Raw genomic sequence first — 28,000 nt, forward strand, 5'->3', positions numbered from 1 at the left:
ACGTGTCCAGTCCTTCATAATTTTATTCGGAAAGAACTCAAATCTGTTTAAAAATCATTTTTAACACGGGGCTGTGATTGGTGCAGGAGAGGCTTTAAAATCTTTGTGTATACGTGTATATGTGTGTCTATTTGACAGCATGTCCAAAAAGTCATAAAATAGTTCATTGAAAAGTGTAATTATAAACAAATAGTATCTTATTTTATCGTATAATATGTTGAAAGAAATAATGAAAGCAAGTAATATATAGGGTTTGAAAAACAAGAATCCATATATCATCGTATATAGTATGTTGAAACAAGTCAAAGCACAACATGTCATAGAATATTATGTCGACAAAAAGCAATTAAAAAGTCATATGAAAGGAAGCCGTAGAAAAATCTGTCGAAAAAAGCAATTAAAACCTCGTTTAAAAAAAAAATGTCAACAAATGTCATTTTATATGTCAGAGTAATTAAAAACAAATTGCATAGTATGTTGAAAGAAAATCATAAAAAAGTCATAAAGTGAATATATGCATGTTGAAAACAGTCAAATGGTAAATAGATTGTACTTGTCAACAAATGTCATTTTATAATATGTCAAAGAGTAATTAGAAACAAATTGCATAGTATGTTGAAAGAAAATCATAAAAAACGTCATAAAGTCATAGAATATATGCATGTTGAAAAGAGTCAGATAGATTGTACTTGTCAACAAATGGTCATTTTATAATATGTCAAAGAGTAATTAATAAAAAAAATTGCATAGTATGTTGAAAGAAAATCATTAAAAAACATCATAAAGTGAATATATGCATGTTGAAAACAGTCAAATGATAAATAGACAGTACTTGTACACGACATGACATCATCACGCCCTGATGGCAGCTACATGACATCATCACGCCCTGATGGCAGCGACATGACATCATCACGCCCTGATGGCAGCTACATGACATCATCACGCCCTGATGGCAGCGACTCCATCGGGACGATCTGACATTCACACACCGGAGGCACAGATGCAGGACCCATTTGGGGGTAAGTGTCTGCTAAGTGCCCCGAGGACACGTCGACGTGGGCCAGCGGAGCCGGGGATCGAACCGCCGATCCTGATCCAAGGACGACCCCGCTCCTCCACTGAGCCACGGCGGATGTCAACTTGGAGGAATCCAGGAATTTCAAGATCTTCCTTCTGCAGCTTAATGACAACCCATAATGTGACGTATTTATGACATTTTAATGGCATATTCTACAATTACATTGTACATGACATTTGTTGTCATTATTATGGCCCCACTATACTATGATATTTGTCTGTCATTTTCTGACATACAAGTCTATAATATTTATACGGTATTTTTTCATGACCTTTTTTATGATTTACCAGACTATAATATTCTTCTGCCATTTTGATGGAAACATATACTATATTTTAATGGAATTCAAATGGCATACTGTACTATGTGTCCATAGATTATTATAATATGATATTGTTATGACTATTTTACATCAGAATTAATGACATACTATATCATGGGATTTCTATAGCTGAAATACTGCATACAATACATACATTTTAATCACAGTATACTATATTTTATGGTTTACTATACATTTTTTGGATCCTTTCTTGCATTCTGGACTTTGACTATGAGATTTTTCATGGCATGAATGATATTTCCTTGAAGTGTTCATTGCAATGGCCCCTTCCCGCTCAACAAAACGCAGGTGGTAATAAAAAAAAACATCTAAACACTTGAGCACAGAGAATATGTTCTCTCGGTTTGTCTCGATGAAGTTCCACTTCTTCAAAGACGTCATTCATTTAGGCTGCATGCCGTAAAGTGTGTGACCAATAAAAGCACGGTGTCATCTTTCTTTGTCGTTAATTACACATTACAATACAATATAGCTTGCATGAACATTTATTTTTATGATTGTAACATTGTGATCCTGCTTCTGCCTCTGATTACAGGAATAAGTCAAGGATTTGTGGCCAATATGATAACACAAACACACGCACACACACACACACACACAAGTGTTACATAATCTAACTGAAGGAATGAGGACTGGCTGTCACTTTGTTTTTGTTTGTTTTTTATTTTGTTTATATGACATTGGCACACACACACACACAAGGATTCAGATCACTATTTGCTTCTTTCTGTATTTATATTTTGTCGGGTGGAGGACCCGTCTTTGGTATGGGAGGGTGGAGTAATGTACGGGTCTGAGTTTAATTTGACACTGTTGTTATGTTATGTCATGCTGTGTTGTGTAATGTGAGGTTTGATATCCTGTGAATGTGGAACAAACAGAAGTATGCACCAAAAATATGCTCACATTGCGGGTACCTTCACTAATTATGTATGTGTACCAACATGTCACATTTTGATGTGATATGAACCAAAATTAGTCCAGTATTCAAAATACTACAATCAAATGGGTTACAGACAAAACAGGGTTAATTAGCCACGGTAGAAATAAATATATATCCACAAATCTGTAAATCACTGTAAGATACTAGCATAGCATGTTCCTGCCTCCTGAAATGAGATACGACTGCTCACCAAGAGCAACGTGTAAATATGTAAGCAGTGTGTAATGTGAGGCAATCACAGGAATATAGGAGCATTATGGGATGTAAATTAAACTGCGCTGTAAATAATACAACTGCTGCTGAACACGAAGATTAATGACCGAAACAAACCACATTTAAGCAAAAAGAAAATACAGCGAGGGAAACGAGAGATGACCGTCAGTTACGCTCCACCGTGACAAATGGGTCCGTCAGGTAACTGGGACATCGGCCCAGTGGCAAGCGTCACTGGCAGAGTTCTGCTGGTCCAGACTGGGAGCCAACACAAACCCCAATGGGGGGGGATGGGGGAACCAAAACCAGGACTGCCTGCTGCAGTAAAATACGAGGTTTTGAAAAGGACTCGGAAACACTCCAACTTTAGTCCACAGGGACCCACAAATTCAACACAAAATAAAAATGCCTTGCTGCAACTTCAGGTGAAAACAACTTTCTATAAAGAAAAAAAATTTTCTCCGAAGACAACTTTGTATTAAAAAAAAAAGTAAGCTCAAGTTTTGGATAAATATCTTTGATATCCACGTAGCTTTGAGGTGTAGAGCAGATATCAAAGGCACTCAATCTAAACGGTAGGTAACAATAAATACAGTGTTTTTTGTCATCAAAAATAAGAAAAAACATGGTGGTGAGTGTTTCACTTTGGGTTTGGGTCTCGGACAACCTACGGCTGTTTGGAGGATTTGAGCTCGTTCTTCCTCTGGTTTACCGATCCACAGGTAGCTCGCGAAAAACGGCAGAAAAATAAATTGCTTAGTCTTTAAATGTGACAGCGCAGCTTCACTGGGGCATCATCCCTTGAAGAACGTAAGTGTGATGGTAGTCTGGTAAGCGCCACACAAAAAGAAAGCTTTTGATCTTGACTTATCTGCAGGAGTTCACAGCATATTATATTTGAAAAATAACCAGCCGTGTTATGCAACAGGCTAGTCTCAAATACAGCCGTTCACAAGCCGCCTTACGGACACAGAGAACCTTTATTAACAATTATTTTGACAAAGCTTAATGTAAAATAAATTCAAAAGGAGGAGATTTTACAAGACTTCATTATAATAAAAGTTTTTTTTTTTTTTTACAATTAAGACATATATGAATGTAAGTTAATGATATCTTTGCTAAATGGAACAAAAAGGACTCGACAGAATGTCGTAATAAATAGTTGCCGAATTAAAGTCTGGATCCTTGCCGTGTCGGTGTCTTCTGACAGGACAGATGTCCCCCCCCCCAGCCTCCGCGCCCTCACTGTACATCCGCGGCCATGCCGTAGTCAGGACTGCTGGTGAACTGGATCTTGCCGTCGGTTTCCTGCTCCTCAAACACTACAACCTGAAATGAAACAAGAATACGAGTTTAGCCGCGAGGTGCTGGGAGGACAGCGAGAGTGGGTGTTTGAGCTCCGAGGCAAATACATGAACAGATTAGGAACGTTTGCGAAAAGCCGAAGGGGAGAAACATATGAGATCCGGGACTGGATGATCCAGCGCTCGACAACATAGACTACAAGGCGACGGGCGGCCCGGTGGATCACTCGCGCGTACGGTTAAGGCCGAGACCTCGAGTTCTGGGTTCGAGTCCCGTCCGGGGCTCTTTGCGGCATCACACCTGCTCTCTCCCCTGCCTTTTGCTGTCTTTCTATCACCATCCAAATAAAGCCCACGTGCAAAGAAAAGAAAAAGAAGAGTGATGAATATCAGTAGCTGTATAGAGTAACTGTTGACCTGCCTTCTGCTTTAACTTTGCCTTATAGAGGGGAGGAGCATGTGATGGAAGGAGCTGCATAGCTAGATGTAAACATTTGCGAGATAGTCCTTTAAATCGGTTATTTAATAAAAAATAATACACATGGATGGATATTATGGACAAATTATGCATTTTATTCATGTTTTCTTTTTTTTGTATATTGTCTGTCACTGTTTTATGTTCTGTTGTCTGAAACGTTGTGTAATGTGCTACTGCTGCTGTCTCGGCCAGGACACTCTAGTAAAGGAGATTTTTAATCTCAATGAGGCATTTCCTGGTGAAATAAATTTAAAATAATAAATAAAATGAGGTGACCACTGAAGTAAGACCATTTATATCATGTTAATAGTGCCACCTGTAGGCACATCGATATCCCAACACGCATCAAAATTTAAAAAAACACATGTACAATGCAATTTCTATTGATCGTTGATCATCAGAACATTTCACAAGCAACTTCTTTGATAAACTGTTAATCTTTTGAATTTTTTTTCAAATCCAGATGCATTTCTTTGTTCAAGCGCTTCAAGGATTTAATGCGTTGCTCTGTGATTTTAAAGTGAAAATTTTTGGGGCCTGTATTGTTGTTGATACCAACAAAGGAATGGCTATTTGGCTTCAAGTCATTTCTTGAGAAATTAATAAATTTTGATGAATCGTTAATAAAAATAGTGCGTGCTAAAATTTAATTTCTACTTCAAGACCATGTGGAACATTTTGGCCACCTTTTTTTTGTTAAATGGTGATCCAAACATGTGATATTTATTCAGATACTTTTTACATTTATTTTTATTTATATTGTTACAATAATGTAAGATTGGATGAAACTGGTCGATGAACTTGATATAACTCTTATTTTAGGAAATTAATGTGAAAAATGTTTGTTTTTTTAAAGTGCTTTAAATACGATTATATGGCAACACTATACACAACTCCCCATGACCCATGTCTTAATCCTCTATATGACATAAAAGGTTGAGTAGTTTCTTTATATATGTTGTTTCATAACAAGCTGAAGACAGCCTTGGTTAAAGGTTGCTGGTGCTAAAGGGACTTTGATAAAAGTATCAAATATATAAAAGACAGAAGTACTGCACCTGGTTGTCCCCCCTGTGCAGCCAGGGGCCCGGGACATACAGAGTCTGCTGAGGACCGATGGACCAATAGCGACCCAGATTCTTGCCGTTGATAAACACGACACCTTTGCTCCAGCCCTGTGAACACAAGCAGTTAAATGTTAAGAGCTAAAGAACACCACATGTCAAGCATTCCTTTCTAATAAGTTCATATCTTTTTATTACTAAATCATGACTTGGAGTTCATCGCAGGACTTCGCTTCACTTCTCCACTTCCCTTTGAGCTTCAGCAATGCAAAACTGTGTGAGAGTTACAAGCCAAAAAACCCAGAGATATGTACAGTATAACAGGAGGGCGCAGAAGCACTTATTCAATCAATAACTGCCTTATGGAGAATTGCATAACAATGTGATCATCATCGGAACCTCTTTTTCCGTAAGGAGCCTTTTAAGATGTTCTCTTTTCTCACTAATGAAGTAATATCGCTGGGCAAATAAATCTAATGAATACTAAGTGGGCTGGCACTCAATAAAGCTCTGTACATAATAAAAAATCAAATAAAAGATATGAATGAATTCACACTGAATCTCAATTTCTGGTGTCAAGTTCTTCTCTCAGATCAACAAAGGAGAGACGCCCTTCGTGGATGAACGATATCAGAAAAGCTCTATCCAAAAGCTCTTGAAAAAAACTCAGTAATAACAATAATTTACCAAAACAATGTGAGGTCAAGAAGTATTAGAAGTATGTGATTCATCTAAGAAAGTATAGGATTTCGGTTTATTCCAGAGGAGGTAAAAACTGACATTTATATCCGACTTTTTAATGAGTGGGGCCACGTGACCCAAAGCGCCATTCAAAACACTGACATTTAATCCAGAAATACAGCCCTGTACCAAAAGACTGCATTTAATGGAGTCTCATAGGGTCCATTGGACCTGGCTGGGTCTGATGTCATGGTCCTGCTGATACCCCGCCTCTTCCTCTCTACCTCCATCTGCCTGATGGATCACGGAGGTCTGGATCGTGGGCCTACTACCAACTATTCATACACTCTGTCATCCTCATTGAATGTGTTATAACTCTGTAATGATTCCTTCTGGTCACATGACATCTATTCTGTCCATCCTGGAGAGGGATCCTCCTCTGTTGCTCTCCTGAAGGTTTCTTCTCTTTTTTTCCCCCGTGAAAGATTTATTTTCTATTTCTTGGGAGTTTTTCCTGATCTGATGTGAGAGGTCAAAAGGTCAGGGATGTCGTATGTGTACAGATTGTAAAGACCACTGAGGCACATTTGTAATTTGTGATGTTGGGCTACATGAAATGAACTGAATCGAATCGAGTTATTTTCCATGTGTGGTTCAGATTGGGGGATTGATGGCAGAGGTATCGTCTGTCAGCTTGCAGATCCGTTGTAACGTGTTGCCACTCACAGGGAGTTTGATGAAGGTGTCTTTGGGAGAGCTGTTCACATACAGTCTGGCCTGGAAAAATGATGGGAAGGTGGGCCGCTGACGCGTAGACATCCAGTGGCCTGAATACTCGAGACTGTAAAAGAAAAATACATTGCACGTTTTCCTTTTGCTCAGATTACTCTTTTAACAAATGTCATGCAACGAAAAGCATAAATCTGCTGCAGTTTTTTTTTTACTCAAGTGCGGACTTGTAGTGTCTTCGGTCGGCGTGTCGTGTCGTTTGCATTCCTATGCCGGCAGTAAATGTCAAGGGGAACTTTCGACATAGATGGCAGCGTACATATTCAGAATCACTGTCTTCGTTTCGGTTAAAGGTTGTATTTTGCCTCCAAGTAAACGCAAAAGTTCGCCATGATGGAAGAAAAAAGATCTCCCTCAGTTTTACCATTTGAGTGTTCACTCATAAAGCACTTCAGGCGTTGGCATTTTAATGAGAGAGCCGAGCTTAAAAAAAAAGATTGACATTTTTCAGCACATGAGAGACCCACAACCACTTGAAAATATAAGTAGATAGTCCACTAAACCTCTTAATAAGCTAGAAGGTCAGCCAATCTGGCTGACCCTGATGTTTATTATCTGTTCAATAAATATGAGCTGCACACACAGCGCAGGGTAAATAATACAAGATTACGCCGATGAATTCTAAATATCAACAAAGATTTTCCGATTACGAAAGGGTGGTGGACTTCAATCTAGTGTTAATGACATTAATGTTCCGTGTGATTATCGATACTAATGACTGCATCATCGTCATCATCATCATCATCATCGTGTAATATGAAAACAACATGAGGGAAATGCATTTGCACCTTGGTGTGCACTGCGTCTTGCCAAAATGCCCGTTTAATGCTCGGCTATTGTGAAGAAAATATCAGACGTCATGTTTCTTGTGGGTTTGTTACCTTCGCATTGAAAATGCCGGAAGGTTATGTTTTGATCGCCGTGTATTTATTTATTTATTTATTTGTATGCGTGTTATTCGCAAAACTCAAAAAGTATTGAACCGAATCGCATGAAATTTGGTGGGATGATTGTTTATTATCCGGGGACCAGTTGATTAGATTTTGGGATCGATCGGGTCAAAGGTCAAAGGTCATGAACAGGTCAAAATCTTTCGCAGTACTCAAAAAGTATTGAACCGAATCGCATTAAATTTGGTGGGATGATTGATTATTATCCGGGGACCAGTTGATTAGATTTTGGGATCGATCGGGTCAAAGGTCAAGGTCAAAGGTCATGAACAGGTCAAAATGTTCTTGAATCGCATGAAATTTGGTGGGATGATTGGTTATTATCCGGGGACCATTTGATTAGATTTTGGGATCAATTGGGTCAAAGGTCAAAGTCATGGAAAGGTCAAACTCTTTTTTTACCATAGCACGATACATTTTTGTCCAATTGGCATGCAACTAATGCCAAAATGTTCATAATTCAATGCCCAATCTTGTGATATGCGAAGGTATGCGCTCTACCGAGTTCCCATTCTAGTTTTATTATGGGATGGCATTTTGTTTAATAGGATGCCAGAAATGTAGCATCTATGACAACCGTTGGCATTCAGCTAATCTCAACACCCTTTACACTGGCACTGTACAAGGTCGTGTACAAGGTCGTGTACATGTGTATCGAGTGTGTGTCTCTGTGTTGATTCAATGGTCTTGTCAGTTACCTCGTTAAAGGCTTATCCATGTCAACATGTTACTTCGGCATTCAATTACTGCTCTTCTTTGTTTTTCATCACGCTGACATAATTTCTTGGCGGTTTGACAAACACACATTTAAGCTGTCAAACACATTGATAGTTTTGATTCTGCCAATACGGTAAATGATGAACACCTCGTGCTTCACTTTATCTGCCCACTTCAATTTTAGTGACACAAAGGTAACGGTTTAGCGTTGAGGCACGAGAACACTGATGAGAGTACATATCTTAAATTATCTACCTACTGCACCGCTTATTATTTTAGATGTTGAACATGGCACGCCGGATTGGATGGCTGCGTTACGATTTCTGCATTTTGCCCGTGAGAATACATATCTTAAATTATCTACCTACTGCACCGCTTATTATTTTAGATGTTGAACATGGCACGCCGGATTGAATGGCTGTGTTATGATTTCTGCGTTTGGCCCTCGTGTTCCCACTGCAATTGTGTTAAGCAGAGAGGCAATCAGTAGGATTGAATCAGGAGCTGTTAGGCGTAATGACAGAAACACAAACATGGAGGTGTAATAACTGAAAGACACAAACCTGTTTACAAAGCCTGGCTTCATGTCCAGACCACGAATTAGGAAGTCACGGAGGGGCCGCTTGTTTAACTCGATATCTCCAACCAGACCTGCGAGGTGAGGCAAAGCTGCGTTAATTAGATTTATCTTCTTTTTCTTTGGCACTTTGCTTCCCTTTAAAAAAAGAGTTGCTCTGATGTCCTTTGAGGATAAATCATATTATATATTCATCTAATTCACCACTTTTTCAAAAACCAACTGTGATAATCGCTGCCATTCATTCTCAGAATTGTAACCCTTTAAATGGAAGATTTAGTTTTATTTAGTGTTTTATTGCATTAAACACTGCAGTGGTCCATACAATTAAAATAAAAAATAAACCTTGGGGTAACTAGAGAAAAAAAATGTCTTTGTCAAACAGACAAAGAGGAGAAAATAGCTAAATCTGGCAGAAAATAGTAAAAACGACAATATTTAAGGCTCTCGATGGAAAGCCTGATATAATAGAAAGGCTGATTTTATGCTGTAATGGCAACAACAAAAAAGTTGTGGGTTTCAAGGAGACATATTTGTCCTTAAGTGTCCAAGTGGAGTCCTATTATTATAGGAGATGAGGTTCAACTTACAAAAATAAAAAAAAACGTCATGCCATATGGATCAACACAGCCAGAATTATTCAAAAAGCCAATAATATAATAATATCCCTGATGTTGCATAAGGGTTGGAATGATGTTGATGAGTTTCCTTTAAGTTATCTAATGAAAAAGATCAATCAGCAGGACTTTAGCTGACTGGAACGTCAGTTTAAAGCACACTCGTACCTTTGCGCTGCTCATCCAGGGTGTTCCCATAATTCACTCTTCCACAGTTCTCCACCAACAGACTGAGAGTTCGTTTTCCCTTCAGAGGAAAAATGCATAAAACATGAGACGCATTACTGAAATACACGCAGCATTCCTCGATGGTAAGTATCACAAAAAAAACAAAAGGGGGCACACATTCCTTTCAGCTGGTCTGGCTTTAGTAATTGATCAAGGCCGCCCTGAGTCTGCACTTTTCTGTGAGGTTGACTCACAAAGTCGACCATTCAAATTTGTTTGTGATAAAAAGTACTTTGAAGGTTTTCTGTTGGCTTAATACTTCTGGGTCCTCGCTGCCAAAAAAACATCTATCAGCATCCCCTGAAGCTTTCACATGCTGTTAAATATTAACAAAGTTATGGTTTTGAAAGGAGCTTACAGTTGACTAGCACTTACAGTACCCGCACGCACACACACACAGACATTTAAGGCACTGATGGGGATAAATAAAAGTGTATATTCTATTCTATTCTATATATACACATATATATATATACTGTACATACCTTCCCACCAGGGAGTGAAAGTTCTTGCGTTTCGTAATCCAGCACACCAACAAAATGTTTAGCCACAAAAACCTACGAAGAAAAGGAAACATGAAAACGGTGAGCGCATATTTAAAAAAATTAAATACGCCAAATCAGTCACCGTTCTTACAATTCTATCTTGCTAATGTGATCATACGGCAAGATACATACAATAAGAAAAGACCCAAAGTCTGTAGAGTCCCCACTTTATGGATGTCTCTAGAGCACCAGGCTCCAACGACTGTGACATCATTTATCACCACGGCAACTGGTCGCAGCCTGAGCTTGTTAATTGTACTCCACAAGTTCACTCATCAGGGGTGTGATATCAGAAAGTTGTTACACACACACAGAGGAAAAAGTGTCAGCGTGTGGTTGCGGATTATGTCGATGTCTGTTTTCACCAGTGCTCGGTCTCTGATGTTGTTCTTTGAGTTGAGTGTCCCCTCGCTGGTGATGGGGGTCTCATACAGCGTGTACCCGTAAGACTGACCATTGTTGTTGTTGACGGGGAGATTCTCCATGTTCACCGGCCTCTCGGACTTCAAAGGCTAAAAGAATGAATACAAAAAAGATGCAAGCAAATCAAGAGTTTAAGACAAGGTGTGTGATACCTTGAAACCCCCAGAGGTCTAAATGTGCTGCGAGGAATGCACGTTTAAAAAAAGAAAAAAGAAAAAGTGAACACACGATCTCCGAGCCACTCTCAATGCAGATGGGATATCGTGACTCCCACACGTGAACGCTGGCTTCACCCAAAGTGAGAATTCATCAAACCTAATGAAGCTTTCCCGTCTGCCGTTCTTTTATTCAGCGGCATTCTTTTGCATCCCCTCGGGAGGGTGCATTATGCACTCTTCACCAGGCAATAAACACTTTCTGCCATGACACGATTAACCACGGATTTGCAGACACACGGATACAATATCAAACTCCGACATCCCACTCAGTCACCCTGAAGAGAGAGCGCTCTCTTCGAACAAGGGTGTGCAGCTGGTCAGGGGGAAAGTAATTGTCGTCTCCGAGGGAAGCAAATTATTGCAACGGGGAGTGAATGATGAAGCGGCGAGCGGCCGCCAGACGTGCCTCAGCTGGTTTTTGAATTTAAATGCCCGCGCAAGAGCGTGGCGTAAATGGATAAACTAGACCGGTGAAAGCGGGCAGACGTGACGACACCCTCCAAACAGGTTTTGAAACAATCTTTTAACAAAAGGGGACATTTCCTTCTGCATTGGTGTTCTATTTCCACAACAGCGCGCTTTAAGGCCATAAAGCTGCACACAGGTGGTTTCCGCCGGGCCCCGAGAAGGCCACTAGCGCAGTTAGGAGAGAGGGTCACCGCCTCAGCAGTCGTTTTATTTAGGGAGGAGGGCTAACCTACGTCCTTCCTCGATAGATCCTGGAGGTCCAGCTGGTGGTGGACGAGCTGCAAACTCACTTCTCTCACTTTCAGATTACCACGGCGACGTCTGAACCTCAACGTGTTATTTTCAGGGCTTCAAATTGGATTGTTCTGTTTCTTTAAATCAATAAATAAAATTATTCTGTAAAGGGTCTGGTTTATGTGTAAAAGGAATATATATATATATGTGTATAAATATATATATATATATATATATATATATATATATACACATATATACTGTATATAACCCTAAATTGTTCCCTGTTGCTGTTTCTACGGTGTATGAATGTAACATGATTATAAGTCGCTTTGGATAAAAGCATCAGCTAAATGACCTGTGATGTAATGTAATATGAAAATGTTTTCATGAGTGCATTCAATTTAAAAAATCGGCTCAACTCAACGGAGATACTGTACATTCAAACATGTTTGGAAGATACATCTGTGACGGCTCTCGGGCCATCACCCGTGGGTTTCCCCCAAAAGCACCAAGGATTACCAGACCACAACGACGAGGTTCCGTTCGGTAACATATTTGATTGTGTTCCACACGCAACACGCAGCAGACCGCACGACGACGCGTCCGCTCACTTGCCTCTCAACCTCCAGCTCTGCTGCCCTTTTATATGAGCAGCATCGGCAGCTGACTGATTACCAACCAGCCAGCAGCCGAGGCCAGATTGGAGACAGCTGCCACAACATCCAATGCAATTATTCTCTTTGTCTGTCTGATGGCGCCGCGGACGGTCGCCTCGGTGTGTTGATGGCGTTTTTTGTTGTCACCTTCGCCCCAGCGGTGAGGCGCCGCCGGAGAGAGCGGCCAGGGGGCGCTTATCGGCCTAGGAAGGGATCGATCAGCTGCGCCTGGGGCATATTTGAATCATGGCTTAGTGGCTCGACACCAGACTTCTGCGCCAGCTCGCTGGCTTCCAGCTGTTCCGAGCGGACCGGGTCACGGAGCCTCCGGAAAAAAAAGGTGCAACGACGTAACGTGATTCTACAGCACTGTTCGCCGGACCTCTGGCCGAGTTTACATGCCGCGAAGGGGGTGAGCGAGCACAACAGACCCTCGCGAACAGAGATACGTGTGTGCGGGGACGGACCGGACTCTTTAGTTATTGTACTCGGGATTTTAACAAAGAAACCCTCAGCCACGAACCGTTAATTAATAAATGCCCTACCAGAGAAGAAATTCTGGAATTCCCTCATACAGGCAGACTAAAGCTCTGCAAACCGATCTGAGCGTGCTTTTGGACTGTACTGGACAGCAACAGCCTGGATGAGTACACAGAGGCTGTAACTTCCACATCAGTTTGGAGACAGCTGTATTCCATCCCCAGCCAGGGTGAGTTATAAGACAATGGAGCAGTCCTGAGACAATCCCCACAGCCCCACCAACAAGCCACAGACCATCAGCCCACCTCCCCCAGCCCATCAGGGCTCCCTCCATCAACTCAGCGACGCCCCTCATCCTGGAGAGAGCCCAACAGGCTGTTTAAAAGCAGAACCCCATAAAGCAGGGCCCCTCCATCCTTTGAGCAGCTTGTCTGTCACTCAAGACCATCCTGCCTTCAATACGATCATCCCGCCCTGCTGCCAGCTGCACGTGCCCGACTCCACCTGCGTGAGGCTGGGGAAACACGCTCAGGCTCTGCTGTTCTCCTGTACACCAACAGCTGCACCTGAATGCAGCCCCACCCGCCCTCTCATCCTGTGTGACTCTTCCTGGGCTCCATCATCTCCCAGGACCTCAAGTCCATCTCCAAGAAGGCCCAGCAGAGGATGTTCTTCCTGGGAAGATGATGGAGTCCATCATCTGCTCCTCCATCACCGTCTGGCACCCTGCAGCCACAGCCAAAGACAAGCGCAGGCTGCAGCAGGTCACTGAAGCGGCCAGAAAGATTGTTCGCCCCCTCCCATCCACCCGCCACAACAAAGCTTTTTCCCGGCGGCGGTCGGCTCATCACCCCCCCCGGACTGACTGACTGTCACCCCAGGACTCCTTCCTCTTCCTCCTCCTCCTCTTCCTCCCACCTCCTCCCTCCTCCTTCTTCTTTTGATTGTTGTTTGTTTGTCATGTCTGTTTCTGATTCTGATTCTGATACTGTAACCTAATTGTGGGGTTGTTTATTGTTTTCTAATGTTGATTGACTCCAAAAGATTGGCTAGCAAAGCTACTGAGAAATATATATTTTTTTTAAATAAAAAATATCGGTGTGAGCTGCACGTCCACATAATTGACAGCGAACTCTCTTTGAGTACAGTTCTACACGGCCATCGAGAAACATCTTGAAATAAAACATCTTGAATCTTGAGTTGATTGGATTGGCTTTTTTTTGTGTTACTGGAACATTGAATATTTCATGCCTTACTGCTTGCTGTCTGACTGACAGCAGCCTTCTCAGTCTGTTTTGATCAACGCTCCATGGGTGATGTTTATTATTTCCGTGCCTCCCATTGTGGCGCTCTCTGTGCATCTGGAGCTTACCTTGTCAGTGAAATGCAGACTGTCCCACAGAGACAGGTGCTGCTGGACGACGACAGCCTGGTACGCTCTCCTCTCCTGATGAGAGGGCAGTTCAGGGAGAGGCTGGGCTGGTTAAAAAAAGAAGAAAAAAAGCGGGAGAAATGAGGGTGGGATGTGTGCACATGCATTCATTAGCGTTTATTGTACCCTTTGTTTCCCCAGGGGGATACAAACCAGTCCACAGTAAATGATTACAACGTGACGCATACACTGCCCGCATTTTCTGTCTATATTTAATATTTTTATATTTAATTTAATTTTACACTGCAGTCATTAGTATTGTATTGTGTATGCATATATGTTGTATATATATTTATTATATACATATATATTTTATTTTATATTTTACTTTGTATACTTTACACAGTCATTGTATTATATTTGTTTGTGTGTGTGTATATATATATACATATATGTTTCATTTTATATACATATATATACTTCATTTTGTATTTTATATTTTACTTGTATACATCTATATCTTTCATCCCTGTTTTTTATATTTTATATTTTATTCTCGTGTGTTTAGTTTATTGGTGCTGCTACTGTGACGACAAATTTCCCCTTGGGGATTAATAACGTATATATCTATCTATCTATCTATTCAGGCAGAGTAGGCAGTAAAAGAATGGATATTCCTGATCTTTGAAAAGACTTGCCGAGGTAAATAAACCCTTTGCATCTACTCGTCTCCACATGCGATATATTCCACCTTAGAAAAAGAAAGATGGAGCCACAGTTGAGTCATAAACCATGTTGAGTCCAAACTACTTTTTGGGGCACAACAAAAGATAAAGGTAGGATGATGTATTCGCTCTCGGCCAGCGTAAATCAAGTTTAACCAGCAGAGCAATGCACTAAAACACACATAAACTCTTGGGCCCTCTTCTGGGCTTTTAAAGCACTTTAGACGGTTCAATACATCTTCATGCTCTAAAGCCAATGAATCACTCATAAAGGTGACCTTGGAAACTGCTTCGAAGGCTCCTTGGGGGTGCCATGTGCCCTCCACAGCAGCATCCAGTCTCTTCACAACAATTAACGGTGGTTTCCCATGCCCACTCGCTGCTTTTAAATGGGTTAAGGCTGCAGAGACGTCGGCGGTCCCACCGGAAAAAGGCTCGGCAGCATTTCCTTAGCGCCGCTGGATCCCCTAAGGAAAGCCAGGGAAACGGCTGACACCTTTCTCAACAGCGCTCACACGTCATGGCCTTTGTTAGTGGATACTGGATATCATTTTTTTTCCAATCTAAGAGTACTTAGCATTGAAAAGAAATTTCTATAAAGCTTCTTTTTTTCTTCTTCCATATAATCATGTACAGTTAGCGGCTGGGGAGGAGGAACATGCTGACGTTTGACCTTCATCATGGAACATGATTCCAATAATGAATACCTCGAATCATAAAGTGGTGTCATCAATAGCGTTCTGACATGCTGCAAGTGCTCAGAGAGACTGCGGAGTGGAGACGAATGGGCAGCTTGTGTAAGATTATATACTGTATAATTGAAAAAAAAATCGACAGCGTTATCTCTCATAAGAAAGCCCTAAAGCATTAACCCTCCTGTTACCTTAGGGTCAATTTGACCCCATTCAATGTTTAATGTCGGTGTTCTTTCGGGTCAATTTGACCCCAGGCTGTTTTTCACTGTCTCAAACATATAAGAAATATCAACTTTTTTATATATTTAAAGGGCTATTTAGGTAGTCAACAAACAAACATAAAGTGCCTCACACTTAAACTTGGGAAACAATATTAATTCTAATAATTTTCTGGAGGTTTTAATTGCTGGGGTCAAAATGACCCCGAGGGTAAAATATGTCAGTAAATGTGAAGGTAACAGGAGGGATAAACATTGAATGAGGTCAAATTGACCCTAAGGTAACAGGAGGGTTAATATCACAGGTCTATCTGAGGGGGCCACGTTGACAGATCAGCCTGAATCCAAGCCCGGTTGGGCACAGAGCAACTGACACAATGCACATGCTTTGACCACCAAACAATAATAAAATATCAAAATGATGTAATTAAAGAATTGGGTCATGTGTTTGGAGGTGCCGAGCGGAACAAAAAGCCTCCTCAGACTCTCATATCCAGGCCACTGCTCATTGTTCTGCAAACCACAAAGCAGAAGGATGAATCATGCATAGGCCGTCTTTTCAAACTTGCGTCAATCACAACAAGCCCGGGCAAATTATTACTTCGTTGTGCAGGATTCCGACTCCCAGATGGCCAAAAGCGACTGTAAATAACCCCTTAAAAGGTTTATTGTTTTGTGTTGATTGCCGTATTTTGTATCTGCTTTATTGGTTTTGATGTATGCCTTTTTATATTGTATTGTTTTAATCTACTTCCGCTTTGAGCTAAATTTGACTTTTATTTTGAAATGTTAAAAGGAAGCGCACCTTTATTTTAGGTTAATATAAAAACTTGACGTTACGGCTAAATGTGACGGACGGATGCGCATTTGATTTAAAGTTTTCATAGTTTTAATGGACCCGTATGAGGCTAATGCTCTTACGGTGGTGACAAGGAGGTATTAATTCAAGAGTTTTGGTTCATGTTTATACAACGGAAGAAAGGAAATAAAGAAGTTCACCAGCAGTAAAGTCTCACGCCGATTGATATACGGGGATCCGTTACAGCGACACTTTCGATCCCGGTCGCAAAACCCTTGAGACCTTCTGCCCCCGACTTCAACCCGTTGTTTTTACAAATAGAGAAAACTGCAGCAGCAATACACATGATGAAAGGCCTAGTGTGTCATTTTACCAATGGGCAATAAGAGAGGGTGTTTTGACTTGTGGAGAAATCTCACACACACACATGCACAAGCGCACACACACCCATATCTAATCCGCGCTTTGTAATCATATGCAAAGTTATCCTCGTTTAGCCAACGGAGAGCAGGTTCTACAAGGAGAATTAACTTAAGTGGGGAGATGAAAGGAGAGGGAAAGAAAGAGAAAACGGAGGACGCGGGGCCCGACTCGGCAACAACACGCACAACACTCACCGTGGTAGCGGCTGAATACATTCCTCAGAAGATGGTACTTGGCGGTGTAATCCCCAGCCTCGGATAATGGAGCATCGTAATCTGAAAGATAATGCGCTATGAGAACAGCAGGCTCGGCAGCCGGGGAGAGGCAGGGATGACTCTTGTTCCCGTGGCAGATGCTTTCAGTGCGCTGCCCCTATCAAACATCTCGAGACAGCGGCGGTGCCGAGACACATTTAGGTTATCTTGACAGGAAGCGGAGGCTTCTCGAGGCAAAAGAAAAAGGTAAAAAGGCGCTCAGAGGAGTAAACACAGGTACGACGGCTGCTGAAGGTCAGAGGTGGTCCTCCCCCTGCTGTCGGAGCGGCTTTCAGAATTCTCCTCTCAAAGAACGAGCATTGCAACGTTAAGTGCCCTAGTGGAGGACATACAGCCCATTGTACCATCTTTAATTTACATTGCACATGCATTTTATTAGGTAATGAATGTATTAAAAAGGTGCACATCGCATCTTCAAAATGTTAAACCAGCCGAAGCTCCAGCATTTAGAAAATGCTTATGCTTTTTTTTTCTTATTCAAAATTAGCTCAATCCGATCTGCTCAGAACCTACAAACATCGATGCAGAATCAGTGGCGTGATTTGGGTAAAGAAACACAAGTCTATTAAAATGCAGTTTTGTGTGGAACCATGAACCCAGTTCAACCCTGACCTATCGACCCTCTCACGGGGATTCGTTTTCATTGCAAAGTCCCAAAGTTCCGGTCCTAAACATGTTCATCGTACGTACCGTAGCTCGTCACCATCGGTTTAGGCGCCGGCATTCCAGCGGCGAGCGCTCCGCTCATGAAGCCGAAATTGGTCCCTCCGTGGAACATGTAGAGGTTGATGGACATGTCCAGTTTCAGGATCTCTGTGACCACGTCGACCATATCTGGCAAAAGAGTGAAATAAACAAATCGCACGTAAAGTCTCGAATGTGACATAATTCTTCTGAGTAAATCTGAGGGTAACAAACACAAAGCTAAAGATTAAGAGAAAAATGAAGGAAGAAAAAAAATCCATTTTATTTAACAAGGCACTGTTTCAATAATCCTATTGCCCTCAAGTCCACTTCAATTGAAACATGAACAGACCTCAGCCTCACATCCAATTACAGGTTACTATAATTCATTACGGGGCAATGCGCTCATGACCATTAAAAAAATGTCCCACCTTCCTTCCGTGCACAAATCAGCTACCTATATTTTGCAGCGGACAGAGCGGGGCAGGTAATTAAGCATTCAAATTGGTCTTCGGTACTGAGATTGGACGGACGTTAACGATTTGAATCAAGGGCACGAGCCTTGGTGAATAACAATCGGGCGGGTTGAGTGACAAAGTCGGACTCGCTTGGTTCCGCGGTGGCGCCGCTCGCTGTGACCAACTGGCCGTGTTGCGGTCCGCGGAGTAACGAACTGTCGAGCACACGGAGTCTCTCTGAATGCCCCGGCGTTCATTTCACAGCTGTGACACTTTTTTTCCGCATGGCTTCGGGTCTCCCACCCATACCTCCTTACCCCCTTCTCACTAAGGAGGAAAAAACATGAGGAAGACTTTCATTTTTACCTTTGCATTGAAAATGCGGAAGGTTATGTTTTGATCGCCGTGTATTTATTGATTTATTTATTTGTATGCGTGTTCCTCGCGTAACAAAAAAAGTTTTAAACCGAATCGCATGACATTCGGTGGGATGATTGGTTATTATCCGGGGACCATTTGATTAGATTTTGGGATTGATCGGGTCAAAGGTCAAGGTCAAGGAAAGGTCAAAATCTTCTTGAATCGCATGACATTCGGTGGGATGATTGGTTATTATCCGGGGACCATTTGATTAGATTTTGGGATTGATCGGGTCAAAGGTCAAGGTCAAGGAAAGGTCAAAATCTTCTTGAATCGCATGACATTCGGTGGGATGATTGGTTATTATCCGGGGACCATTTGATTAGATTGTGGGATCAATCGGGTCAAAGGTCAAGGTCATGGAAAGGTCAAAATCTTCTTTTTACCATAACACGGTCAATTTGTATCCAATTGGCATGCAACTAATGCCAACATGTTCATAATTCAATGCCCAATCTTGTGATATGCGAAGGTATGCGCTCTACCGAGTGCCCATTCTAGTCTAGAACATGTTTTGTTTAGATGTGGATGGCTGCTGAGAATGACAGAGAGTGTAATGGAAGCTCGGAGCTCTGCACTGGGTATTTGAAATGATAGCTTTCTGAAAGAGCACTCAAGAGGGTGATGGCATTAGTCTTTACAGATGTGAAACATGTGTGTCCCTAACCCGCTGTATATTACATGTACAATCACTCTCCTGGCTGCGGCCTCCTGGTGTGTGTGAGTTATTCTGTTAGCTGCAGACTCTTTAACATTTATGTTGTACGATACTTTAAAAAGGACCATACCAACCGCCCGGACATGGTGATTAAACCTAAATAACTTATGTGTTATGTGTTTGGGAGCAGGAGCTGAAACAAGTCGTGGATTTACTGATTATTCAATAACCAGAGAATTCAGTTTGTAAATATGTTAACGGTGTAAAAATGCCAAGCATTCGCTGGTTGCAGGTTCTCAAGTGCGAGGATTTGGTCCTTTTTTCTGTTTTATATAATTCAAAATGTATTATGTTGTTCTAGTTGAATCAGAAAAAACAATGTTCTCCTTTTTGTTTTGGCAATTGAGAGCATAATTGATTTCACAGTATAAATCACGATGAAATGGACCTTCAGTACTTTTGCTTTTGATGATTAAAGTACATTTGGCAGAAAATACTAAAATGTCTCCACTGCTGTTCATCCCTTTCAGTTAATTAAAGAATATGAATCCTTCCACAACTTCACGACTGAGATGACACTCAGTCCTGCCAATGGTTTCACACTATTCCACTAATCGACAGTTGGTGCAATCAGGAGCCCACATTTTTTTTTAGCAACGCTCCAATAAGAAGAGGAGGACTGATAGCACGTAGTCGCGAATGTAAACAAATTCTTCCGAAAATATGCTCCGCAAAACGGTTTACGAGGAAGAACGTGTGTTCGACACCTTTGTTGAGCCACAACGACGCACGCGATCCGTTTCGGTGACAAACGGGAACGTAAACAACATGTTGTCCAAGAGCGCACATGTTTTGTCACGTCTCGTGTTCAGATTGAATTCAAGACAATTTTATTTCACAGTCCAATATCCCGAATCCCAAATGTGACTCAACATACAACCTCCTCGGTCCTGAGAGGCTCGCGTCGGATACGAAAAACAGAAGACAACAAAAAAAGAGGAAGAAACCTCAGGGCGAGCCACCGAGGAGGGATCCCTGTCCCGGGATGGTCAGACATGACCGTAACTACGAACATGAACAGCAGCAGAGTGGATGTATGATGGTGGAGCGGGCAGTTCAATATTGCAGCACATGTACAGCCACGTTGGGCTTGGCGATGAGGTCAAATCCCAGTGCATCATGGTTTCTGGTAATTTAATAAAGAAAGAGTTAATATGAAATGACCACATGGCAAACCCTAATATTTATACTTCTGCGTGAATTAAATACTTGGCAAGTGAAAAGTACGAGTGGGTATTTTCACATTTTGATTGAAAACTTTAGAAAATTTAACTGAAATTATGGAGAAAATATGAATATTAAAGGTTGGAGGTGATCGTATTGAACTGACTGGTGATGTAAAGTGTGATTTAAAAACAAAAACCACAATCTTCAATTGATATTCCCTCAGAATATTCCAAATCAGATTTGAGAAATGTCAGTTTGTATGTGCTTGTTATTGCGAATTTAGACGTAGATATCTTCACATACGATTACAATGAAAGCCGATAAATGATCACGTCGAATGATCATCCAGCCATAGGTATAGGACATCGCAGCATCTAATTAATCGGGGCGAAAAAGCTGCCCTCTGAACATCAAATATACAACCCAAAATAAAAAAGTCCAGAGGGTGGTACACAGACTCTGTTGTGTGACACTTGGCTCACAACACACCATGCATGAAAAGTCAATACATCTCTGACAAAGCCACAAAACAAGGAGGAAATGGCCATATGCTAAGCTGTGCATCCCAGCTGCACTGAGTGGGCTTTGTGCCTTTAAAAAGGGACTTCCGGAGAATTTTTCTCACACAGCCTCCAAAGCAGTGGGCTTGTCCACACCCGGTCCTTTTTCTCCCCCTGGCACAGAACCCGAGTTTCATTCTCAGTGGGAAGAAAAAGGGTTTTCTTCAGCCTTTCTTTACCCTAAGGCACTGACACTCGGTCTTTTCCCTTCAGACGTTCTATATTGGATCGCTACACAAAAAAACGTCTCACCGCCGTCTCAAATAAGCCAGTTTTTTCGACCTAGTGTCCAGAAAGAAAGCGTTTGATCCTCGACAAAGAATCCCTCAGCAGAACTCCTGTCTTACTCTCACATAAACACCTGTTTTAGTCATCTAGCTCCAGCTCTAACCACCCAGTCTGTCTTACCCTTCAGCTGTGAACACATGATGAAGGTCCCCCCAAAGATCGAACCAGCCAGACCAGTACTCCATCACCATCTTAGGCTTGTGAGGCTATAATGGAGGAAAGAAAAATTGGTGAATAAAGCAAAATATATACGTCTGAATGATCGTTCCATTTCTTTCTGGAACTACCTATTTTGCCCTTGCACACACCTGAAATAGAAATTCTTCAAGATTTAAGATCTTCTTTCAGGTCTCTAACTATTCCTTATCAAGGTTAGTGAGAAGCCACAAAGTTCCACTGGGAATTACCTGCACAGTTTAATATTGGAAAGAGCGCAGGTTTACTTTGATCTTTGAAACTAGCAATGAGTCCAAAAAATATGAATTAAATGATCATGAACAATGACAACCAAACGCACAAATAAGACTCACTTGTATTCCATCCAGATACTTGATGTCATTCATGTTCAGTTTCTGGAAATTGATGGTTTCTAATGCTTCAGACACAAAAAGGGTGGAGCAATATTGTTGAAAAGAAATACAAGCTATAAAAGATGCAGAACATCAGTTCAAACTAATAACAAACACCCTTCAGAGAGAGAGCTTCATGAAATGAGTATTGATTCAAGTTGTACTTAAACCCTCACAGGCTTCTTTTCTTGTCTTTAAAGAAGTATGAGCAGTTCAGCATGGCACCTTAAAGTCCATATCAAAGAATAGTTATCTTCAAATCCTAAAATTAATGCAGGCTTCAACTCTTCCACTATATTAAAACATATATATATCACAGTTAAGAAATACGCCCACTTTATAAAAAATACCTAGAGTATTGGGAGTTGGGGGGTTCTCCTCCAATTAGGATGATGATGACGTCAACAACAATGCATGTTTGTGAAGGCTATTAATTAATTAATTAATTTCCCCCTGGGGATGAATAAAGTAAAATCGAATCTAATCTAAATGTTTGCTAATGCATGTGCATTCAAATAGCATATGTGGCAAAAAAATATATACTTTTATTGCAGCATCGCAATGTGTATGCTCGAAAACAACATTTTAGTACAAGATAGAATCCTTTGTGTGTAGATCAGAACTGCAGCTGCCTGACACCAGGCCACCCTTTGGCTCAGACCCCTTGTCATTGTGTGTGTGTGTGTGTGTGTGTGTGTGTGTGTGTGTGTGTGTGTGTGTGTGTGTGTGTGTGTGTGTGTGTGTGTGTGTGTGTGTGTGTGTGTGTGTGTGTGTGTGTGTGTGTGTGTGTGTGTGTGTGTCTGACTGACAGTACCTCCTTTCACTCCACCACGCTTTAGTCCTTCCTTGTTGTCTGAAGTCAGCAGCAGCTCGGTGATGCCCCTGGACAATAACGCCTAGAAAACACGGAGTATCACGGGAGACAACTAAAGACAGCGGAGGCTCTTTCTCAAATATAAGCAATGGTTTCTTTTATCATTTGAAATTGAGTGAAAAGGACAGCTAGCCAATATGTGCACTCGCATCACTATCTACCAATCATTGTTCAAACAATGTACAATTGAGCGTCTTACCTCTTTGATGAAAGGCATGTACTCTCCATCTTTAGCATAGGAGCCGTATTCATTCTCCACTTGAACTGCGATAATCGGGCCGCCCTTGGAGTACTGCGCATTGGTAATGTGAAAAGAGGACACGCATTAGGGGCCTGGGATCACTTCTTGACCATTCCTACCCTCACTAAAGCCCAATTCTAACAACACTGTGAAAAGGAAACTAAAGGCTTGTTCAATGACGCGTGAAAATATGGCTTTCATTTATTTGAAGTGTATATTGCTATCTCAGGTTAACATAACAGACAACAGCAGCTATTTGCCCTTTTTATTTGTAGGTGCTAACTGAATTATTGCACGCAGGGGTAAAAAAAAATATTCAAGGATTTTCTGCAAGTAACTATAAAATCATGAGAGAAAAAAAATGTGTGACGTTTATATCAATAATTTTTTTTCTTTTTTTATCTTCCTTTGTGCAAAATTGGAAAAGTACCTGATGTGGAACCACTTTCTTAATGAGCTGATTAAAGAAGGAGTTGACTGCATCGGTGAATCTTGGGTAGGTCGTTCTTAGTTTCATGTTTGGATCCCGCAGTAGCCAACTGAAAACGAATCACAAAGAAACCTTTCAAAATGTCCAAGGAGCAACGTATGACTGCAGTTCCTCAAAGTGCCGTCATGTGAATGCACTTTAGGTGGTTTCTTTTTAGCTCTCGGAGATAATCGCACAAACCTGAGCATGACTATCATAAAGTGCAGAAGGAAAGAAGTCGTGCTTCCCCACGTGCCTCTAGAAACACTCTGTTTTGATGGTTATCAAAGAAATATTACCTCACGTTCCCTCAAGGCAAAAAGACTCTCTACGGTTTTTTCCCCCTCACATTCACCACATTATCTGCTCAGATCTATTTTGATGACAGATCTAAATGAATTCCTCCTTTCAGGGAGCTATGCCTGTCACATTTAATTACTGTTCTCTCGAATACCGAAACTAAAAGTCTGGTAAATCATCGAGGACTTTCATCCGAGTAACATTAGAGGTTACTTGCATAATGCATAATGCATAATGCCCCGTCTCTGTATCTTATGCACAGCACTGTAAGGTGGACCATTCAAGGAACATCCATGGTTGCATGGCAGCAACACAGCTGGTGATGACAGAGACGACACACGTGATATAATTCACAAAACTTCATTATTTCCACCAGTTTAATTGATTCAGCGCACAGAAAGAAAAAAAAAGAAAAAAAAGATTACCCGACGGAACAATTCATGTCCAAGCCAATTGAAAGGGATTAACTTAGCACCCCACTGGCTATTCTAAAATAAAGCTTGACAATGTTACCGTGGCTGTAGCGCATACACATACACAAAATGTCTGTGACGTTTACCTGGGCAGCCCCCCTAAATCCCACTCAGCACAGATGTACGGCCCTGGACGCAGAATGACCCAGAGGCCCAAGCTGGCTGCTAGGCGGAGGTAGGATCTAGGAGAAGGATACAAAAAGATGCTGCCAATGAGGTTATTTCATCAACCAGGGTAGGACATTTACATCTTTTTTTAGGGGGCAATTTTGTAAACACATGGTGTACAAATTTTACCGCAAATTATATTTTAGAAAATGCAATATATTGCCATATATATAGAACCGTGACCCCTGTGTCCATGACACGTGTTGTATTGCCAGATTCTCGCCAGTACACATCCCTCGTCGGGGCCTCGTTCTCACATTTTGCAGACAGATCCCAAGAACGTGTTAGCTCCGCCTCTCCTGTCCGTGTCATTCAAGCCGATTTACTCATTCAAAAGTTTAAAAAATAAATTAGAAAAAGGTTAGGCAGACTACAAGGTTTTGTTATTACGATCAATACAGTGTTGGTTTTGGTCACTATTTAGTTTTTGGGTAGTTTGCTGCGGGTAAGGAACTGCTGCACACAAGTAATTGATTACTTTGAGTGACTTGCCCCTTCATAGTTGTATGCAGCGGAGGACATTTACATATTTTTTAGGGGGCGATTTTTGCCCCCACTGACTGAACTCCAGGGGCATTTAAAAAGAAATTGGGGGCACTTTTTGAAACTTGTGAAATAACATTTAACATTTGTTCAAAAATAATAAATATACTTATTTAGGCTTACAGTATATGAGCAATTGTCATAAAACATGCAATAATAAGACTATTAGGCAGTAGTCTACAGATTCAAAGAGTTTTCTTAGATTCTTTGAACAAAAAACAGACACTCATATGCACTCGTTGTGGCTATTTATTGTTATTACATTTTTTAACAACTATTAACAATAATAACTTATTTCTTTCTTTTTTTAGAATTCAAAATAATATGTATTGATTTTTTGTGTGTGTACCGATACAGATAGGACACACACAACGAAAGAACAAAAACAAAACGCTATTAAATAATTGAAATTATGGGGGCATTTTTTGCCCCTCTCCTAATGATATCAGGGGCAAAATTATATTTCTGAGGGGCAGTTTTGCCCTTTGCCCTCGTGTATTTCCGACGCTGCTATCAACACAGTCAATTTAAAAATGTTTACGACAGCAGATAGGAAGAGGGGACTGAGAGTACGTCTCAATTAACACCGATGTTCAAATGCAAATGAAATGTCATTCATTGTCAAATATTCCATTTTCAGATCGAACGTTTCTGTTTCGAGGTGACATCGGCCCCCAGCGCTGGACGTAACGACACCTCCTTATCGATGAATCAAGAAGCACCGATACTCATGGAGTGCACCTCTAATTAATCAAAAACATTTCTAAGCTAAGTAAGCCCTTCTGCAATGCAGCAGTGCCATCTGCAGGAGGCTCAGAAGTCTTACTCTAAGTCGAGCTGGTCCTCAAAGTGGAACACCCCTCGCTCGGGCTCATGCAGGTTCCACGGCACATACCTGAAGAGAGAATGAAAAGACGAAAAAAAAGATGTTTGTGCTATTAGTAGTTTAATGGTGCTGAATTTCAACTCTGACAGGGCTCCTTCAGGCAGTGGGAGCCTACGTGGTGACAGTGTTGAGGCCACAGGCCTTCATCTTCAGCAGCCGGTCCTCCCAGTAGGCTCTGGGTACACGGAAGTAATGGATGGAGCCCCCCAGGATGCGGAAGGGTGCTCCCTCCAGAGTGAACTGAGAGGAGTTGGCCCTCAGACCCTCCACACGGCTCATTATTCTCTCATCAAGGCGATGCCTAGACAGAAGTGCAGATGACAACTTTAAAAAAATAACTTGTGCGACTGGATCGAATGCCGTAAAGATAATTGACACATATTTCTACAGTGTGATGGGAAGCTAGCTTGAGAACAAATATGGACTTGAGCAAAAACCTCTAAACCCAGTTGCACCTGTTCATAAAACGATGAACACTGCATTTGAATGTATTCACATACTGATTATCCTAAAGTTATTGCACATATCTACTACGTACATGCATCAGCAATAGAAAACATATTCACTGAGACTCGCGTGGTGATTTCACCTCAGAATAGAACACACTGCAGTGACAGTTAATGTGTCACGTGATGTCGCGTTCAATGTCCACCAGCCTGCAGGAACTTCTGAATATACGCAGTAACGACAGACCCTCCCCATGCATGCCTCGGGCAGCGGCCATGGAGGAGCTTGACCCCCGACAGCAGGGTTGCCAGGTCTGTGTGACAAAACCAGCCCAATGGCCAATAAAACCAGCCCAATATCAGAACTCAAAATATGCCCGTGCCAAACCATATACACTTCTTTTAAAGTCCAACAGCATTGCTATCATTGCCAAATGTATTGTAATATCTACAAAGTAACACCAAATGTTTAGTATGCCAGCATTAAAAGCAGTTTATGGTAGGATTTGGGTATAAATAAATTATTTCATTTAAAATATGGATTTTTATTTAAAGATATTCATGTAATTTGCATGCAAAATAGGTCTACCCGAACCAGCGGACAAAAAATTCAACCCGCGGCAACACTTCAAAAGTAACCCAATTCCGCGGGAAAACCGCGGACCTGGCAACACTGCCCGACAGGTACATGTGAGGTGTCAGTGGGCGTGGTTTACACACGGCCATTAAATGATGCGTCGTAATTCACGTGTTACTGGCTCACGCGCGTTATGACTTCCCTCTGGCTCTGAGGCGTTTCACTTACCTTGTGAGCTGGTACGCGAGTATTGCTCCGACAGCAACACACAGCAGGAGAAAATACCTTTGCTTTAGGGACAGGCGAAGCTCAACCATCGATAGGCTTTCCATCCGCAACAACAACAACAGTTTTAGTTTCAGTTCCACTCTGTTCGCTTCTGGTGTTTACGCGAATTAAAGTGCTCGAATATTACAGACCGACCAGAGTCCTGTAATACGAGTGTATCGCATGTCAGTTTTCGCAAAGAATGTAAACAAAAATTAAAATGTTAAAGATGAACGTCAATAAAGTAGAGCTACCCCATATTCGTAGGTTGTTCGTAACGTAACTCCCAGGATTAATAATTAAAAATGCTAAACATGCTCACGGAAAAGTTCAACGTAAGTAGTAACGGTGTTTGATATCCAGGAAGCTGCGG

The 28,000-nt window shown here is 41.4% G+C and overlaps 1 protein-coding gene across 1 annotated transcript; it reads right to left on the minus strand.

Annotated features, from left to right (window-relative positions):
• Nucleotides 1–5: 5 nt before the first annotated feature.
• Nucleotides 6–27,997, minus strand: LOC130210762 (beta-galactosidase-1-like protein 2). The gene is made up of 20 exons (XM_056441246.1): nucleotides 27,882–27,997; nucleotides 27,589–27,684; nucleotides 26,453–26,638; nucleotides 26,278–26,346; nucleotides 24,827–24,922; nucleotides 23,929–24,037; nucleotides 23,457–23,549; nucleotides 23,198–23,279; nucleotides 22,345–22,409; nucleotides 21,936–22,020; nucleotides 18,210–18,353; nucleotides 17,439–17,519; nucleotides 14,385–14,491; nucleotides 10,896–11,042; nucleotides 10,471–10,542; nucleotides 9,926–10,004; nucleotides 9,127–9,214; nucleotides 6,834–6,948; nucleotides 5,421–5,537; nucleotides 6–3,909 (listed from the first exon to the last, which is right to left on the minus strand). Exons 1-20 carry the CDS (start codon nucleotides 27,884–27,886, stop codon nucleotides 3,823–3,825), a joined length of 1,923 nt encoding a protein of 640 aa, XP_056297221.1. The 5' UTR covers nucleotides 27,887–27,997; the 3' UTR covers nucleotides 6–3,822.
• Nucleotides 27,998–28,000: the final 3 nt, after the last annotated feature.

Source organism: Pseudoliparis swirei, chromosome 20 (assembly GCF_029220125.1).
Source record: "Pseudoliparis swirei isolate HS2019 ecotype Mariana Trench chromosome 20, NWPU_hadal_v1, whole genome shotgun sequence".
NCBI lineage: Eukaryota > Metazoa > Chordata > Actinopteri > Perciformes > Liparidae > Pseudoliparis > Pseudoliparis swirei.

Excerpts from the sequence above, each read along its gene's own strand:
- LOC130210762 (XM_056441246.1), bottom strand. Across the intron at positions 24,038-24,826 it reads GATTTAGGGGGGCTGCCCAG|TTGGCTACTGCGGGATCCAA; the intron begins GTAAACGTCACA and ends ATTCGTTTTCAG. Across the intron at positions 11,043-14,384 it reads GTCTGCATTTCACTGACAAG|CCTTTGAAGTCCGAGAGGCC; the intron begins GTAAGCTCCAGA and ends TCATTCTTTTAG.